Below are 17,898 nucleotides of genomic sequence, written 5' to 3' on the forward strand. Positions count from 1 at the left end.
AAGCAGAATTTATATCGTAGTCATTCTGGACTAAACCGATTATTGAAAACTTATTCCAGAGTCATAAATCAGATGTAATGCTGTTATTAACGTCCAGTAGATTTTCAATGGGCATTGTACTTTATTGATAAATATAAAAAGTTTAAATAATTGACATGAAAACTCTTTTAATAAAAAAAGAGGATTTTGAGACCAATTATAAAATATTCGACTAAAATTGTAGAAATGTTCGCACAACTTGTCGAAACTACAGCGTGTTCATCGAAACTTACACAAAAGTTAGAATCAAAAAACACTCTAATTAATCTACTAGCAGCATCTAATACAAGAACGGGTTTGTAACCGAATCGATTCTAAAGAAACATTTGCGTAGGGACCCTACCGTACCCCTCAAAATGCCACGCAAACCACCTATGATACCTCTATGGTGACATTTTGTTGGGAAAATGGTAAATCTCTTTCAAGCGTATGGCGCTAATCATGTATTCTAAGATCTAATATTTGATTTGTGGTTATCATAACCATATAAACCCAAGTAGAATATTATAGCATTGATCACAGTCAATGTCACTGTTGCATAAGTATCTATGTATTTTTCATTATCTCATTGGTTAACAAAATGCAAACTGGTGCAACATTTTCTATCAAAATCATCGTCCACGTGTGTGATTCGAACTATTGATCGTAGCCCAAATACTACGAATAAACGAGATCGGATAGTGGACGGAAAACGAGAAACGATAGTGAAATACCAAATCGGCTACGGCAGCACCTAAACAATTTATACAACTTATTTTATGGCAATGGGTTCCTGTTTTCTGTCCATTCACATATATAGAGAGGTACTGGTAATATCGCATTCACCGTGTGTACACAAAACCGGTTAGAAACCGAACAAAAAATAACTGTGTAAGGATCATATTGACGTTGTAATTAACAAATACACCGACAGCACAACGTTATCCGTGTCCCATCCCCATCCACTTGCCCAAAAAAGGAAAATAACAAGTACATCAAACGATATTTGTCCATTGTTACATTTTGCATTGGTAAAGATTATTCAAATATTTAACTGTAATACAACCCGATAGTAGCCGCACGAATCGTCGGTGAAGTGATTGAATAGTGCTTAAATCATTAATGGTACAATACAAACTTTGTTCCTGAAGTGATTGTTAGGATACTACACTCTCTATGAATGTGTTGATACGTTACTCATTGTAATACTCACTCTAGCTCCTCCAGCATACGTGACTGTTGAACAAACGTCAATATGTCAACAACCTCTGTCTCTGTCATTTCTCTTCCTGTCTCAGAAGGTATTACTACCTTCTTTACTGTTGCAGGGCATGACAGACGTAGCCCTGAATGTAGGATGACGTCACCAGCATCAATCTTACTGAAGGACATCCACAGATACAGACAGGAGATGGGAATCTGAAGGAAAGGAAGACAAATGACGGAATTATTACAGTAATGATTTTAGGATATTTGATTAAGTATTATACACTGATTGATTACCACTCCGAAGGTCCCAAGTTTCTCTCTGAGTACTAACATACTATAAAATATAAATTTGTAATTGAAACTGTAAGAAAAGATGGCAAAATAATTGTAATCATCAGCAAAGCACACCACAAATAGTCCTTAAGAATAACATACTAAAAGAGTAATATACCATTTACGATTATCCATGTTTTCATACACTCGAGAATTTTGATATTATTGATTTGATATTAATTTACTCAATATATAGTACTACCATTTTTCAAATTTGAGTTCAACATTGAGTGATAACGTAGTCTTTAAATATTCATATATTAATATCTTCGCAGCGACTTGATGGGTTCAATCAGTTTTTATTTGAAAGTAGTTTTACTTGACTCATAGCTTGGGCTATTAGTGGTTTGAGTCTATCATGGAGATGTTAAAGAGAAATTACTTACTATGGCTTGTCGGAATCTTTCAGTTTTACTTAAATTAGTTTTCACTATAATTTCAGCCTGAAGACTCTCTCATTATAATATTCTGAATATTTATTAGACACATGCATTTTCTTTACGTAAATAATCGTTATGACTGTTGGATGAGATCAAGAAATTAAAAGGTATTGGATACATAAAGAGTGGTTTATAGTATTAATGTATCTTTCTCGAAATTTAATTTGTCTAAATGTTGCTAAGGAGTACTAATCGTAGTTGACGTATCTACCGTTTGTAGAAACGCATCAATATGCCTTACGTATTGCACATATTTACAAGGAGGTCCGAGGGATGGGGGTTGGGGTAGATGAACAATAAGGACAAGATGGGTTTATAGTGCCTGTAACCAACGACATTTTGTTATATGAGTATCATCGACAACGCTGTTTCTTTTCTTCTTTGACCTTTGGCACCTGACCTTAAATTATGTGACATCAGTAAACACAGACTCACTATATGACGCTATACGCCATGTTCTAAATCACATATTTTGACGTCATTTCACTGACGGAATATTTCGTTCAGCTCATTTATCATCATCATCTGCTTCTTAACTTTTACAGTAACACTGGTTGATATCTGCTGATTTTTTGGTCCTAGAACTGGTATTTATGTCAATAGGCAATATTAGGTATCTGTTCAAAATTAATTGTGACATTCTAGGGTTTGCAGTAGAAGCGCAAATCGCGCAAACAGTTATCACAATCCCGCATGAAATTTGAAGCAGTGTGGGAGGGTCGCGCACAATCACCTGGAACTTCCCGCTCAGTCACTGGCACATTACGGCCTCGACTTAACAATTTCAGTATTTTCAAGCCCTGTCGCAAAAAAAAATATTTCCATGAAAAACTGGAATCTTCGACCACATGTTACCCTAACTACCACATTACGTCTATGGGAAACGTAGCCTAACCATCGGTTTAAAAAAAAAAAAAAAAAAAAACTAGCTTACTTAGCGTAGCTTTGTTTACATACTTTTCTTGCTGCTATCGTCGCGCGCATGGTAGCTGAACACCACCCGTAGTCAAGGGAAAAATCTAGCATAGGCATCTCTTTATTTGCTGAAACTATGACGCAGCAAGCTAGAACAAATTATTATTATTATTATTATTATTATTATTATTATTATTATTATTATTATTATTATTATTATTATTATTATTATTATGATTATTATTATGATTATGATTATGATTATGATTATTATGATTATGATTATGATTATGATTATGATCATGATTATGATTATTATGATGATTATTATGATGATTATTATGATGATTATTATGATGATTATTATGATGATTATTATGATGATTATTATGATGATTATTATGATGATTATTATGATGATTATTATGATGATTATTATGATGATTATTATGATGATTATTCTGATGATTATTCTGATGATTATTATGATTATTATGATTATTATGATTATTATGATGATGATTATTATGATTATGATCATTATGATTATTATGATGATCATGATGATCATGATGATCATGATGATCATGATGATCATGATGATCATGATGATCATGATGATTATGATGATTATGATGATTATGATGATTATGATGATTATGATGATTATGATGATTATGATGATTATGATGATTATGATGATTATGATTATTATGATGATGATTATGATTATTATGATGATTATTAGGATGATTATTATGATGATTATTAGGATGATTATTATGATGATTATTATGATGATTATGATTATTATTATGATTATGATTATTATGATTATGATTATGATTATTATTATTATTATTATTATTATTATGATTATGATTAGTATTATTATGATTATGATTAGTATTATTATGATTATGATTATGATTATTATGATTATGATTATGATAAGTATTATGATTATCATTATGATTATGATTATGATTATTATGATTATGATTATGATTATTATTATTATTATTAGTATTATTTTTATTATGATTATGATGATGATTATTATGATGATGATGATTATTATGATGATTATGATTATGATTATGATTATGATGATGATTATGATTATGATTATGATTATGATTATGATTATGATTATGATTATGATTATGATTATGATTATGATTATGATTATGATGATGATGATGATGATTATGATTATGATTATGATTATGATTATGATTATTATGATGATGATGATTATTATGATGATTATGATTATTATGATGATTATGATGATTATGATTACTATGATTACTATGATTACTATGATTACTATGATTATTATGATTATTATGATGATTATTATGATTATTATGATTATTATTATGATTACTATGATTATTATTATGATTATTATTATGATTATTATTATGATTATTATTATGATTATTATTATGATTTTTATTATGATTTTTATTATGATTTTTATTATGATTTTTATTATGATGATGATGATTATGATGATGATGATTATGATTATGATTATGATTATGATTATGATGATTATTATGATGATTATTATGATGATTATTATGATGATTATTATGATGATTATATTATGATGATTATATGATGATTATTATTATGATTATAATGATGATTATTATGATGATTATTATGATGATTATTATGATGATTATATGATGATTATTATTATGATTATAATGATGATTATTATGATGATTATTATGATGATTATTATGATGATTATTATGATGATTATATTATGATGATTATATGATGATTATTATTATGATTATAATGATGATTATTATGATGATTATTATGATGATTATTATGATGATTATTATGATGATTATTATGATGATTATTATGATGATTATTATGATGATTATTATGATTATTATGATTATTATGATTATTATTATTATTATTATTATTATTATTATTATGATATATATATTATGATGATTATGATGATTATGATGATTATGATGATTATGATGATTATGATGATTATGATGATTATGATGATTATGCTGATTATGATGATTATGATTATGATTATGATTATGATTATGATTATTATGATTATGATTATGATTAGGATGATTATGATTAGGATGATTATGATTATGATTATGATTATGATTATGATGATTTTGATTATTGCGATTATGATTATTATGATTATGATTATTAGGATGATTATTATTATGATCATGATTATGATGATGATGATGATTATTATGATTATTATGATTATCATGATTATTATAATTATTATTATGATTATTATTATTATTATGATGATTATTATTATTATTATTATTATTATTATTATTATTATTATTATTATTATTATTATTATTATTATTATTATTATTATTATTATTATTATTATCATTATTATTATTATTATTATTATTATTATTATTATTATTATTATTATTATTATTATTATTATTATTATTATTATTATTATTATTATTATTATTATTATTATTATTATTATTATTATTATTATTATTATTATTATTATTATTATTATTATGATTATTATTATTAGTATTAATATTATTATTATCATTATTATTATTATTAGTATTATTATTATTAGTATTATTATTATTATTTTATAGAAAACTGCTGGACCACAACAATCGTTCGGTGGGACAGAGCAGTACAATAGAGTGTCAATAAGAACTTAGCCTGATATTCGGAAATATTGCTGAAATAAAATTCACGGATATACTTAACAGCAAAAGGCGAACAAAGAGGAGTCTTCTGTTACAATTTAAGTCGTGTTACACAAAAATCACGAAAACAGCGATTTACTACATATGGCGGCTCAACGATTTTTTTTTTTTAAAACATAAATACCGGTAATTTATATTAAATTTCACTGAACATTAACGAAGAAATTAATCTGTATTCAAATGCGGTATTTGTTGTGATTACTGCAGGAACTACAATGGAGCGTTGGTTATGTCGCAATCTGCATTTGCGAAGATTGCGTCACGTTCTACACTGTTCAAGTATATTTGAAATATCCATCCTAAACATCTAAGGGCTACCAGACAATGTTTTTAAAGATAGCATACTGTTGTTTATTTTTTTTGGGGGGGGGGGGAATTATCGGGATTTTGGCTGGCCGGCGAGTTTTCTCTTCACGTCATTCAGACTATGGTCCAAAATAAACAACAACAAAATAATAACGGTGAACGAAAGATATGACGGATACACTTGTAAGATTTCCCGCGACCATCGTTTGGCTTAGCACTAATTTCCAGCCAATTTTTAAAGTGTAAGAAATTAATTATAAACGCTGCTTAGGGGTCATAATTGTACCACATTATCTTACATCTGATCATAAGGGGATGTACAGAATACTTTTTCTTCAAATATTTATGCGTAGACCTACCAGGTGATATTAATGTAGATTTAGCCAACATGAATTGATCTAATAACAAAGGTGGAGTGTTCTAGACCTTCAAAGCTTAGTCGATAAGCCGAATGTTCGTAAAAGCACATCAAAACCATCACGTTCAATACGAGTACTGTGAACTCTGCTTTAGAAAATATTAACAGGAAATGTGCCACCGTAAAGCGTTTAGTCTACACGCCATAACTTATTTGATGCAATACTAGCAACATACACTGCAGTATATATACATTTTTTGGCAACTTGCCAAGAAAAGTGTCTACATCTATGTCAAGTTCAATGGTACAGTATAATACAGGTGCGGACATCGAGTTCCAACAAAACCACTTCCAGCATGTCTCGAGCCCAACCCAACCATTTTGTGTTAGAGGTTAAATATTTTTTGGGGGGTAAAGTGTGCAAATAGTTTTTTTTTTTTTTCAGAGCTGTTGGAATAAGTACACGCACAAAGTTTGCATATCTGCTAGAATAATATTAATATATTTAGGTTTTCCATTTTATTTGTTCTCATTTTGCAGGCAGTTGTTATTCCATAACAACTCCCTGATATATGCACGTGTCGAAAAGACTCACTGCATAGCTGTCGATCGCTGCTCGTATTTTCTATTGCAATAACCTGGTTCGGACGTTTTTCAAGCTTTTCCAAGCCTGACGCTATGCCCGGAGTTAACTCGTTGAAACGCGGGTTCAAATTACAGGGCTTATCAACGGTTACAATTTTAGTTCTACCTATGCTTGCTTGAAGCAAGACCGCGTTCGTTGGAACGGGATATTTTTGGGAGAGTTTTTTTTTTCTGTTTGCTTTCTTTTTCTAAGGTATTATTGTAAACAATTTCACTTACACGCATAACAGACTGGAACGAAATTGCAATAGTACAATTATGGCGTTAACATATTACTTTCGGGGGGTATGTTTGGAATATCAAAATACATGTAATTTACAAGACCTTTTTCCTTGTTTCTTTTTCGCTAAATTTTCATGATTTTGTTTTTGTTTTTCTTTATGTTTTCATTAATACCTTTATTCGTGCACATTGGAGTTAGAGCACAACGGTCAAGATACGTAGGTTTATGTTAGGTAAAAGCTTACACTAGACGAGCAGACTTCATTGTGATTAGCTGAGTATCAAGTATACCTGTACATTGCACAATTTATACTTCTAAAAAACTAGTTTAGGGCGAAGTGTAGGGGCAAGATTTAGAAAAAGGAGAATTCCTTAGATGATGTATTTTTGTTTAATTTTTTACGAGTTGACGACATAACAATGTTACCCCATTTTTTACACCACCATGAATTAAGGTGAAAAGAGATGGAGCAATCAACTGGCACAAAAATGCAAGACACTCGAAACGAATGCCTCATTTCGAATTCCTCGCCGTTCTTTGAATTCCAATATCTTTTCTATTCCTTCAAAATCCCCATGTTGTTTGAAAAATCCACTTCCCGTTTTTATTTTTTTTTATTTCGAATGCCGAATTTTTAATTCCAAATTCTGTTTACGAAATTCGAATGTCTCTTTTTTTTTTAAATATCGAATGACGTTTTGTAGATTCCGGAATCCGACTGCCGTACATAATAATCATGATATCTTCACAAACTGCGTGTTTTGTCACGTAACCGACCCTGCGTTGCTGTGACTACAGAAACGTAGAAGTTGAAGTTTAGCCAGGCCAGAGCAGACGGGTGCCATTTGGGTCAGTTGGCATGGGCCAACGAATTAGAGGGGGCCTATTCCCACTTGTAAATGGAAAGGGGTCCATTTTGCTAAAGTATATTGGTATTGTAAATGGAGTCAAGTGTTTGAGCACAACTATTACTAATCATAATGTAAAATCTTGTCCTTCCGTGATGGCCAAGAAATAAAGTCGGTGACCACAGTAATGAGTTACTAACAACATCATAGAATTTGTCATCAATGGCCTTTTACGCAGGAACATTCGTAGAATTATACTCAGTTTCAGCGGCAGACATGTAACCACGGTAGGAAATACGTACCCCCCACCCCCACCCCAAAAGTATGAAAATATACGTTTCGTTGAGATCCATCAACTTGTCAAACGTACTTGTTGAGATTTCAAGTTACATAAAGTCAAATACATATTGTGCCGAGATGTCAAGAAAGCGTCAGTCGGCAATTCAACAAAACTCAAATATTTGCTTTGAGTTTGCGTAGTTCGGTAACTCGACAAATATGATTTTTTTGGCGAAATGTCAAGTTATTTAACACTATTTAACTACACAATTTTGTTGTGGAAATGTCAAGTAATTGTAAGTTGGTAAACTCAACAAAAATTGATTCTTAGTTGTCTCTTTTCTGTAACACAAAGAAGCAGATTTCTGAAGTGCAACGGGAAAGGTAAGTGTTGACATAATAATTTGATTTTCTGATGAGGCCCTGTACAGGGCCTTATCAAAAAACAAAAAACCACAAAACTAACGTTGTGACTTATTGCATGATGAGTTGAGACTTGGTAGGACTAGGTAGGACTAGACAAAGCCTAAGCTAAACTAGGATAGCAAACTCTGTGCAATGTAATGGCGTAAAAACACACAGAAATGCAAAGTGATAAAGACATGGGCGTCAATCCAGGGGGGACGGGGGGACACGCCCCCCCTCCACATTTCGATGGATGGGGGAAACAATATCAAATGTCCCCCCACACATTTGGAAAAAGAGTACTGTCGTGGCTCTATTTGGTTACGGCTTACACATCTTAGGATTCATATCCTCGAATATCACTCAATGTTGCTGAATGAATAATTCCACCCAGATCTCGTGAGTTGGTACCCTGAGCTCTCCAACAATCTTAAGCTTAATCTGCCTTTATTTCGAGGCCAGTACCATTCGTCGTCGGTTGAAGGGTATAGACAAATATTCAAGTTGATGAATCCAGTGGTACGGGCTATGTTTGGTGAAGTCGAAGCTCTCTTGCGGTTGCTCCTCGTCTCCTCCGCCAGTTCGACGGAAGCCTAGAGATATTTTTAGTGCTTTGAGGCGTTTGAAGACAAGGCTACGGAGCACCATGACTCAACAGAGGCTGAACCATGTGATCGTGTTCCATATTCACCGCGTAGGGACGTCGTTAGAGGGGGTGTGGGTGTGTCTCACCCCCAAGCCATGGTAAAACTGACGCTAGTTGGAAAATTGGAGTACGATAGTCGGAATTTCCGACTGTCGCGTTCTACTTTATCTAGGCCTTTTCATGTTAATTTTTTTTTTAAATTTCGGTCAAAATTGACCTTTAACCTGTCATATTTACCACGTTTGCCTTGCCACTTTGGGAAATTGTTTCTCGCGATTCTTATACTCCACCGTACAAAACTTCTTATGATTTTGAATACTACAAAAAAATGCCTAATAGAACTACCGTCATATGCGTATTAGCCCAATTTGTTTTGTGAGGGGGGGGGGGGAGGGGGGTTGTAACGACTTGCCCGAAAAATATAACCAAAATTTTTCAAAAGTAGCGCGCATCACACATGATCATGTGCATATCATACAGGCATGCATCGGTTTTTACATCGCATGCAAAAAGCATACAATCATTTTCCGTCTTCCTACCCTTCCGTATGGGTGATAATTGTTGGGTAATAATAATATCAGTATAACCACTGAAAAACACATTGCAAATTATCAAAAAAGCTATCAGCATATTGCCCGAATTTAACAAAAATATTTGGTTGGGGTGGGGGGGGGGCAATAAGTTTTTGAAATGAGTGTCAGTGGGTACAAATGTATCGCAACAAGTTCGTAACAGAAGTGCAGTCGCGAAAGATTGGGTTTTCTGACTGACACTGACCGTATCGTTGACGAGTAACGGGAGGGTGGGGGGGGGGGTACAAAGCAGCAGTTGGAATTTTCTGGCTTCAAAACCGATTTTCAGCCACTACACCCCCCCAATCATCAGGCCTTAGCTACGTCCCTGGGTACATGGTGGTTACATAGTACGCTCCGACCAGAATTCATCCGATAACCAGATGCAAATCCACCTAGCAACCGAGGTAACTTGCTTGAGGACTCCAACGAGCAACCACTGATTTATTTTCATGCCTTCATCACTTTAGCCACCACTCACATGGGACCTATTCTAAGTCTGACGATACATGCGCATGTATGAGGTCCTGAAAACATAATAAAAGTGTTTGTCTTGCTATCCTTGTTTTCAAATTTCATGTAAATGTATTCTCGTAGACCTAGCAACCTGGTTTAACATGCTGGCGCAAAATTTGCGCTAAGCTCGCTATACGAACTCAGATATGGGCTGTGCCTTATTAGTTAGTTATTTAAATTATTAATAATGGCGTATGAGGAAATGCACCATTTTGTGGTATGACTCCCAGGACAGAAAGTCGAGAAACTCACATGCAGTCGCGGCGGATAGCTTCCTTCGCCTATATGTCCGGGGAAATTTTGGGACATCGTTCCTATAGACCAGGGGTGGGCAACCTTTGGGCCACATGATTTTTTTGCGGCCCGTGAGATGTCTCAAGAAAAAGAAAAAAAAACAATCTATTTTGCATCATCACCAAAAACGAGCTAGCTGCTTAGAATTTATCTGCACTTATGATGCTGTCAGGTTGGTCTATTATCATCATTAATTATCAACAGGACTGTATTGACATTATGGTTTTGTGAATACAGATTAAGTACACACACCTATTGCTTGAACGTCCTCGGAATCAAAGGTTTGAAATCAGCAGCAGGCCGTTGGTTAAGTGCGGCCCTGTCAATCTTTCACTCCTAAAATCTGGCCCATTCATTCAAAAGGTTGCCCACCCCTGCAATGGGCCTATATATGAGGCCCTGGGGTCAGTGGCGTCGTGCCCATTGGGGCCTGGGGGGCACAGGCCCCCCCAAAAAAATCATAATTTGTCATAATTTAAAAAAAAAAGTGTTTTCGAAATCGAAAGGTAGACTAAATATTCAATTGCTCTTTGATGGTCGTTGCGGATTTTCCACACACCTCAAAGACGACCTTTGAATATGTTTGTCCTAAGCTTGCGTTTGATACAGTCTCGATTAACCTGGAAAATAATCACTTCGTTATCGCGCGTTTTACCTTAGGTTTCGCTACTTTCACTCTTCTGCCCATGTTTTCAAACGGCATGGCTTTTTCTTCACCCAGTCACCACTTCTCACGGGCATAGGCGGCAAGGGCGGCGGAACCGGGGGGCACCGGGGGCACGTGCCCCCACTTTTCCCCAGGTTAAAAATGTGCCCATTTTCTACATAAAAATTGAGGTGTCTCAAGTTAGCAAGAGGCCAGGGAACCAGAATGAACACTAGGGAAGGGCCTTTTTCCGGCCATCTGAGGGGTTTGTAAAACCAAAAATTTTCTACTACGCTCTGCGCCAACCGATGGTGGCGCTCCGCTCAGATAGTCGTGCATACAACTTTGCAACTCCTGGCTACGAGTCTGACTCTTAGTGAATTTCTGTGGGTCAAACTCAAAGCTATTTCGAATGAAACAAATTTGTTAAGATATTAACAAGAAATAAACTCTAATTCGGAAGATTCCTACATTAGCAATTAGCATGATTTCGCCTCATTTTGTCTCAAAAGAGAACTTGTTCCTTGTTTTCCAATTTGCACATTGGATATTGCAGTGCTAGTATGCATATTTTCCTTGAGAGGGGGGGGGGGGGGCCTTGATGGAGTGATGTGTGTACACAAATAAGATAATACAATAAGAGTTGTAAAGGGTACTAAATATAAGAATAAATGGTGATCACTTCCTTCGAGAATATTTCCCAAAATAAAAAAAAATTGCTGGAAACTTTTATCAATTTTAGGGGTGTTGCTTTCTGCCATAATGCACGGGAAGTGCCGTTTCCTGCAATCTGAGGGGTCTGCCAGAAGAAAAATTTTCTTGTACGCTGCGCGCCAACCGATGGTGGCGCTCCGCTTAGATAGTACTTACGGCCGGAATACTCGGATCGATTCCGTCCCCCCCCCCACGTTTCAAATCGGATTGACGCCCCTGGATAGAAAAAAGTAACGCCAAAAGCAAATCTAGACAGCTTACAAATACATTGAGGTACGTCACACACAAAAAATAGTGCCCTATTAATGCCAGTCTGCATATCGTGCACTCTGAACTGATAATCTTTAGTGTGGAACTTACTTTAGGCCTTGGCTTATGGCGCCAAATAATTAAATAAAATGTATGTTACTTAGCGTACCGGCGTAGGATTCAAATATCTTCCTTGGCGCAAACAAGTATATCATGGAAGGCAGCCTGGTTCCAGCGGGGTATTGGTTTCTAGACATCTAGCCTATCTCCTAGATTGGAAAGTTTGTGGTGAGCGGGGGATTTATCCCGGCGCAAAAAAAATGAACCTTGAAGCTCCAATCGCGCAAATTACGATGCAGCCGCGCAAAAATGGATGTAGCCGCACCGACGTTGCTACGCTAGGCCTACACTACAATGCTAATTTAATGTTACTGTATAGTGTAAGGTTAGGTTGCAGGAATGCATCCACGCACAATCGTTGCATTTTGGTGTTTGTGACGTTGATGCAAGTCCTCTTTTAGTCGGGACGGGCTGACGTCACTTTGATTATGACGTCCCGTTTTCATGTGCGCGCCATTAAAAACAGCTTAAGGCAAGGCATACGGCATAAGAGATGATTTTAGCTGGGATCCAGACTCCGCCAGCTACTGTGAAAAATTATCATTGACATTGAAATATTACACAATAAATCACACTGTTTTTTATGAAATGGGGCCTGGTTCTGGCACCACTACAATCACCCAAAATTAGCCCCTTAGGGTAGGCTAGCTAGACCTAAAACAATCTGGGTATGCTTTCAGTATAGATACCTGCCAGTAGGCATATGTAAATTGCACACCCGAAATATTGTGTTTTCGATTGCACAGTTGGATATTTTGATCAATACTGGGGCCTAGGTCTATATTTGGAAGTATTTTATGCCTAATTTAATTTGTCAACTGCTTGTGTGTCATAAGTTAAGGTCGAGACACTCAGGTTTTTATAAAAAAAAAATCAGTTCTAAGCTAGTCTAAATTTCTTACACACTGTATGTACTGGAAAATCCTTATTTAGCTAAGGGCGTGCCATACGCCTTTTTTACTTGATTACTGTCCCGCCTATACAACATCGAATAAGCCTTACTGAGAGGAAAACACAGAAAAGGGGTGACAGCCAAGTATAGGCCTACGTTAGAACTAAAGTTTGGTCGTAGTACCTCAGCATAATGGAGGAGGGGGCAGTGGTGAATGTATGAATGTATGAATGCAATCATTGGGGTTGAAAGTGATTCCGCGATGTGATTATCTGAGATAATGAGCGGCAAGACATATCCAAATACGCGCAAAAAAAAAAAAATGTTGGAATGTTTAGAATCTCCTTAATCACAACGAAGATGCTTAACACTGCAAAATACACCATGTTTGTTCGTAAAGTATTTTCTGCATAGACAAATACTGAGGGAGCGAAACATAATTTTTAGCCCCTCATACAAAAATGAATGAACACAGAAGAAAAATTGATATCTCCTTTCCAGTGGTTAGCAGCTCAACTGCAACAGGCCTTCCCCATAGCATAATTTACTGGCTCAGACACCATAACATTCTACGCTATTCTACATCAACTTCACCATGCGTTGACTTGTCAACACACCAAGTTAAAACATCATGTAGAAATATTGGCAGGACTAACACAGCAAATCACATTGTGTTCATCTTAACTACAAAATGTATGAGCATCATTATGCCTTACACAATTGCATTGTTTCCCGCGGATCTTTCTTCTCTGTCGTTAGAGATCCTGACACTTCTGATTGAAGAATGTACCTATGCTGGCCAGGGAAGACACACGGTATGAACATGATTTGATTTAGAGATGGAGTGATTCGCAACAATGTTTTATGTAAATATTGAACTGGTCAAAATATTTGGAGGGGTGTCATTCCGGAACGTAATGGCCAATTATCTCACAATCACAAGCATGCATGCAGTTCAGCCAGAGGTATGATAAATTGCTACAAAAAAAGTTTGGCATGTTTAATGCTATTTTGTGGCATTTTATGTATTCCAGAGATGGAATTGAGTCATGGGGCCGATTTGATGGCCTAGAAAATCATGGTCGGAGCGGCACTCAAACTGGTGTTATTCAGGAGTGATATCGACTTTTTCTATTCATTTTCTATTTGTTAAATGTTTCAGCAGACAAGGGTAGGTGGGGTGGGGGGGGGGGGGTCTCGAGCCCAATTAGATCCGATTCCAGTCTTTGAGCCCAGCCATGTACTTTTTTTAATCCTTGCTACAGGAGTTTATGCGGTCAGGCGGCGTATGTGTTAGTAATTGTGTGTGCCTGTGTCGCCGGCTCGTAATCTGGTTAAATCTGTCTCACTGGAGTCGATAGTCTTGAGGGGTTGTCACAAAGATACTTTGGTGGTACTTCAATATCGGGGTCAATGGTCATCTAGTGGTCATTTGGGGTTATTTGATCCTATGCATACAAGTTACAATTGGTCAGTGGTCAGCAATTGGTTCTTTGGGGTCACATGAATGTGGCTGTGAATTTTAATGGTTAAACGCACATCATACAGTCTATGAAGGATTTTAAAGCAAACAATGACAAAGAATATTTGATGACGAGTCCTGTATGGTTTTGCGGATATTTTGCCAATAATGCCATAGCTAATAGAACATATTTTCCCCCTCTAAGCTAGATGTGCAGCAATCATTTGCCATCTACCGGAATATTTTGTTTCGGGCAATTTTACGTTGCTCCTTTTACCATCATTGACCTTTGTTTTTTATATTAATGAATTCGCTGTAAGACAAAGAATAATTGACAAAGAATATTGGATGACGGGTCTTGTATGGTTTTGCAGATATTTTGTCATTAATGCCATAGCTAATAGAACATATATCCCCCCTCTAATTTAGATGTGCAGCAATCATTTGCCATCTACCGGAATAATTTTTCTTCGGGCAATTTTACGTTAATCCTTTTACCATCATTGACCTTTGTTTTTTATATTAATGAATTCGCTGTAAGACAAAGAATAATTGACAAAGAATATTGGATGATGGGTCTTGTATGGTTTTGCAGATATTTTGTCCTTAATGCCATAGCTAATAGAACATATTTCCCCCCTCTAATTTAGAAGTGCAGCAATCATTTGCCATCTACCGGAATATCTTTTCTTCGGCCAATTTTACGTTGATCCGTTTACCATCATTGACCTTTGTTTTTTATATTAATGAATTCGCTGTAAGTGTGCATAGTCTGATACTCAAAACCGGGTGGAAGGGCTTTGGCTACATTGTCATTTTGGTATGCACGTATAATGTTGCTTGTTTGGTTATGTGGCATTTGACATCTAAGGTTTGACCCTATAGCGTCATACGTAATGTGAGACGCCACATCCCATACATCACTAGGCACATATCCACCAAGTGTAATGCCCATCGTGTTTAGGGTTAAGGAGTAGGGAATCGCTTTTTCGCACAAATTTGGACAAATTAGACATTGACTTCCTTTCATCACGTGGTCCTTAGCATTTAACATTAATTAATGCATTGTTAAATTGCATAGTGTGACACACTACATTGGTTTATGGGTTTCGGCCGTATTGTCAGTTTTGTAGAAAAGTAATAGTAACAATATTTTGGGATTATTTGCTCTTTTGACGTCATATGTCATGTTAGAGACTAGAGCTCATACCCGCCAAGTTTGAAGTCAATTAGGTTTACAGTTGCCACTTCTATTGCTCAGTCAGTTCTTGTTATTATATTACTTTCTTAACATAGTTAGAATTAAATTGTGATCTGGGGTCAAGAGAACTCAGAACTTTCCCATAGCTTCCCATAGTTTTTCCAATTTCTCGGCAACCAGTGAAACCTTTAAAAACCAAAGTTTCCATAATGCTTGTTTTAACAATTTATTTGTTTACACAAACTTTAATAAAGTTATTTTTTTTCTTTTAACTTCCTTTCGACCAAGTTTATATATGTGAGCATTACCACTGCAATATAAAACTGCTATGTAAGACTCGTACGATTGATTATACAGATACATGGGCTAATTGTCATCAAATATGTCAACCAAGTTTCATGTCTTTTCAAATGTGTCTTGATTTTGAAAAGAGGAACAGTTTCGTAAATAGAAAGATTAGTCGTTCTTTTGCCATCTGTTGCTCATGTGTTGTGATACAGAAAAGTACATTTGTTCATGTTCCACTATTCTCAACTGATAGATAATCTTATTATCTGTAGGTTATGTTTTGTTCTTGAGAATATATTCTGTAAAAGCATCAAATTTGTTGTTTTTTTAGTTACACTATTTGAACTATTTGGGGCTATTTGAGACATGTAATACTACAAGCTTAGTAAATGGAATAGCTTGTACACCTACACTTTTAAAGGTGTACATTAACTGGTTTGGTTAGTGAAAACGGAAAAATGCAAACGAGTGAAAGTACATGCTAATGTGTAAATTCACTAGCCAGTGATTAATTACACTACTGTCTAACATGTACATTTACTAGCCAACATGTTATTTCACTACCTTAGAAGCCTGTATCTTTACTAGCCATGATGGGTTAAATTAGGGTACTACCTTTACTTGATTTAGTGAGTATTCCAGTTTTCTTCGTTTGGATAGCTGGATTGGCATTTTGTGCAACATATAAGATTTTTGAACTAATCAGCCAATAATTTGTTATTCAATAGATGGTGGTCATTATAAATCCTTTATCGGTAATGGCGTAAACTATACACTCAAAAAATAGAAATACACTGCCCACTGTCGAAACAGGATAAGCAAGTATAATCTTTATCTCAGTCGAAATGTTTTAAAGTTCAATATGTTGTTGCTATACTTGATACTGTCCTGAGATCGGTATAGACTGTTTAAGGTCGCGTTTAGATAAGTGCTATTACCCTATAAAGGAAGAGTTACTACTCCAACAAGTTACAATACAGCCAATACTCAAAAGCCATGAGAAACGGATTAATATTGGCAAACCTTTAATCCCTTCATAAAGATATGTAATGAAAGGCGCAGTCGATTATTATAATCGAAAACATGTGACACCGATTGTTAACTCGCATATAAAAATATTTACGTGGTTTCTCGGACGGTGGAATGAAATACCAAAACATTTAATGAACCGACTTGTTTGATTACCTTAATATGTTTGTGATTGATTTCCTAGACAAAGTATAGCGAACGTCCGCAGCATAGTCTTATTACAGTTTACTTGCAATATGAGGCTAAACTAACTGTCAACACAAACACATACATAACGCCCAATATTATGTGTTTGCTATCATACCATCGGGGGTATCAATGTTTGGCATTCTATACATAAATCGAGGGCATAAATCGAAGGCATTAATCGAAGGCGTAGTCAATGAGTGAACTGTTAAACAGTTTTTTTTACGGTATAATACCGGCAGGCAAGACTCTGAGGCTCGGAACGCTGAAACGTAAATTAACAACATTTTGTGGAAAGCGGTGTTTTCATCGAGTACATTCAAA

At 35.2% G+C, this 17,898-nt stretch overlaps 1 protein-coding gene across 1 annotated transcript in view; it reads right to left on the reverse strand.

The window, feature by feature from the left end:
- Positions 1 to 17,898, reverse strand: part of LOC139982120 (uncharacterized) — a 671,468-nt gene that overhangs the window by 51,744 nt on the left and 601,826 nt on the right. The window contains exon 34 of the mRNA XM_071994672.1: positions 1,232 to 1,437. Coding sequence (XP_071850773.1) covers positions 1,232 to 1,437 — 206 coding nt within the window. The remainder of the gene's footprint in view (positions 1 to 1,231; positions 1,438 to 17,898) is intronic.

This window comes from Apostichopus japonicus, chromosome 16, assembly GCF_037975245.1.
Source record: "Apostichopus japonicus isolate 1M-3 chromosome 16, ASM3797524v1, whole genome shotgun sequence".
Lineage (NCBI taxonomy): Eukaryota > Metazoa > Echinodermata > Holothuroidea > Aspidochirotida > Stichopodidae > Apostichopus > Apostichopus japonicus.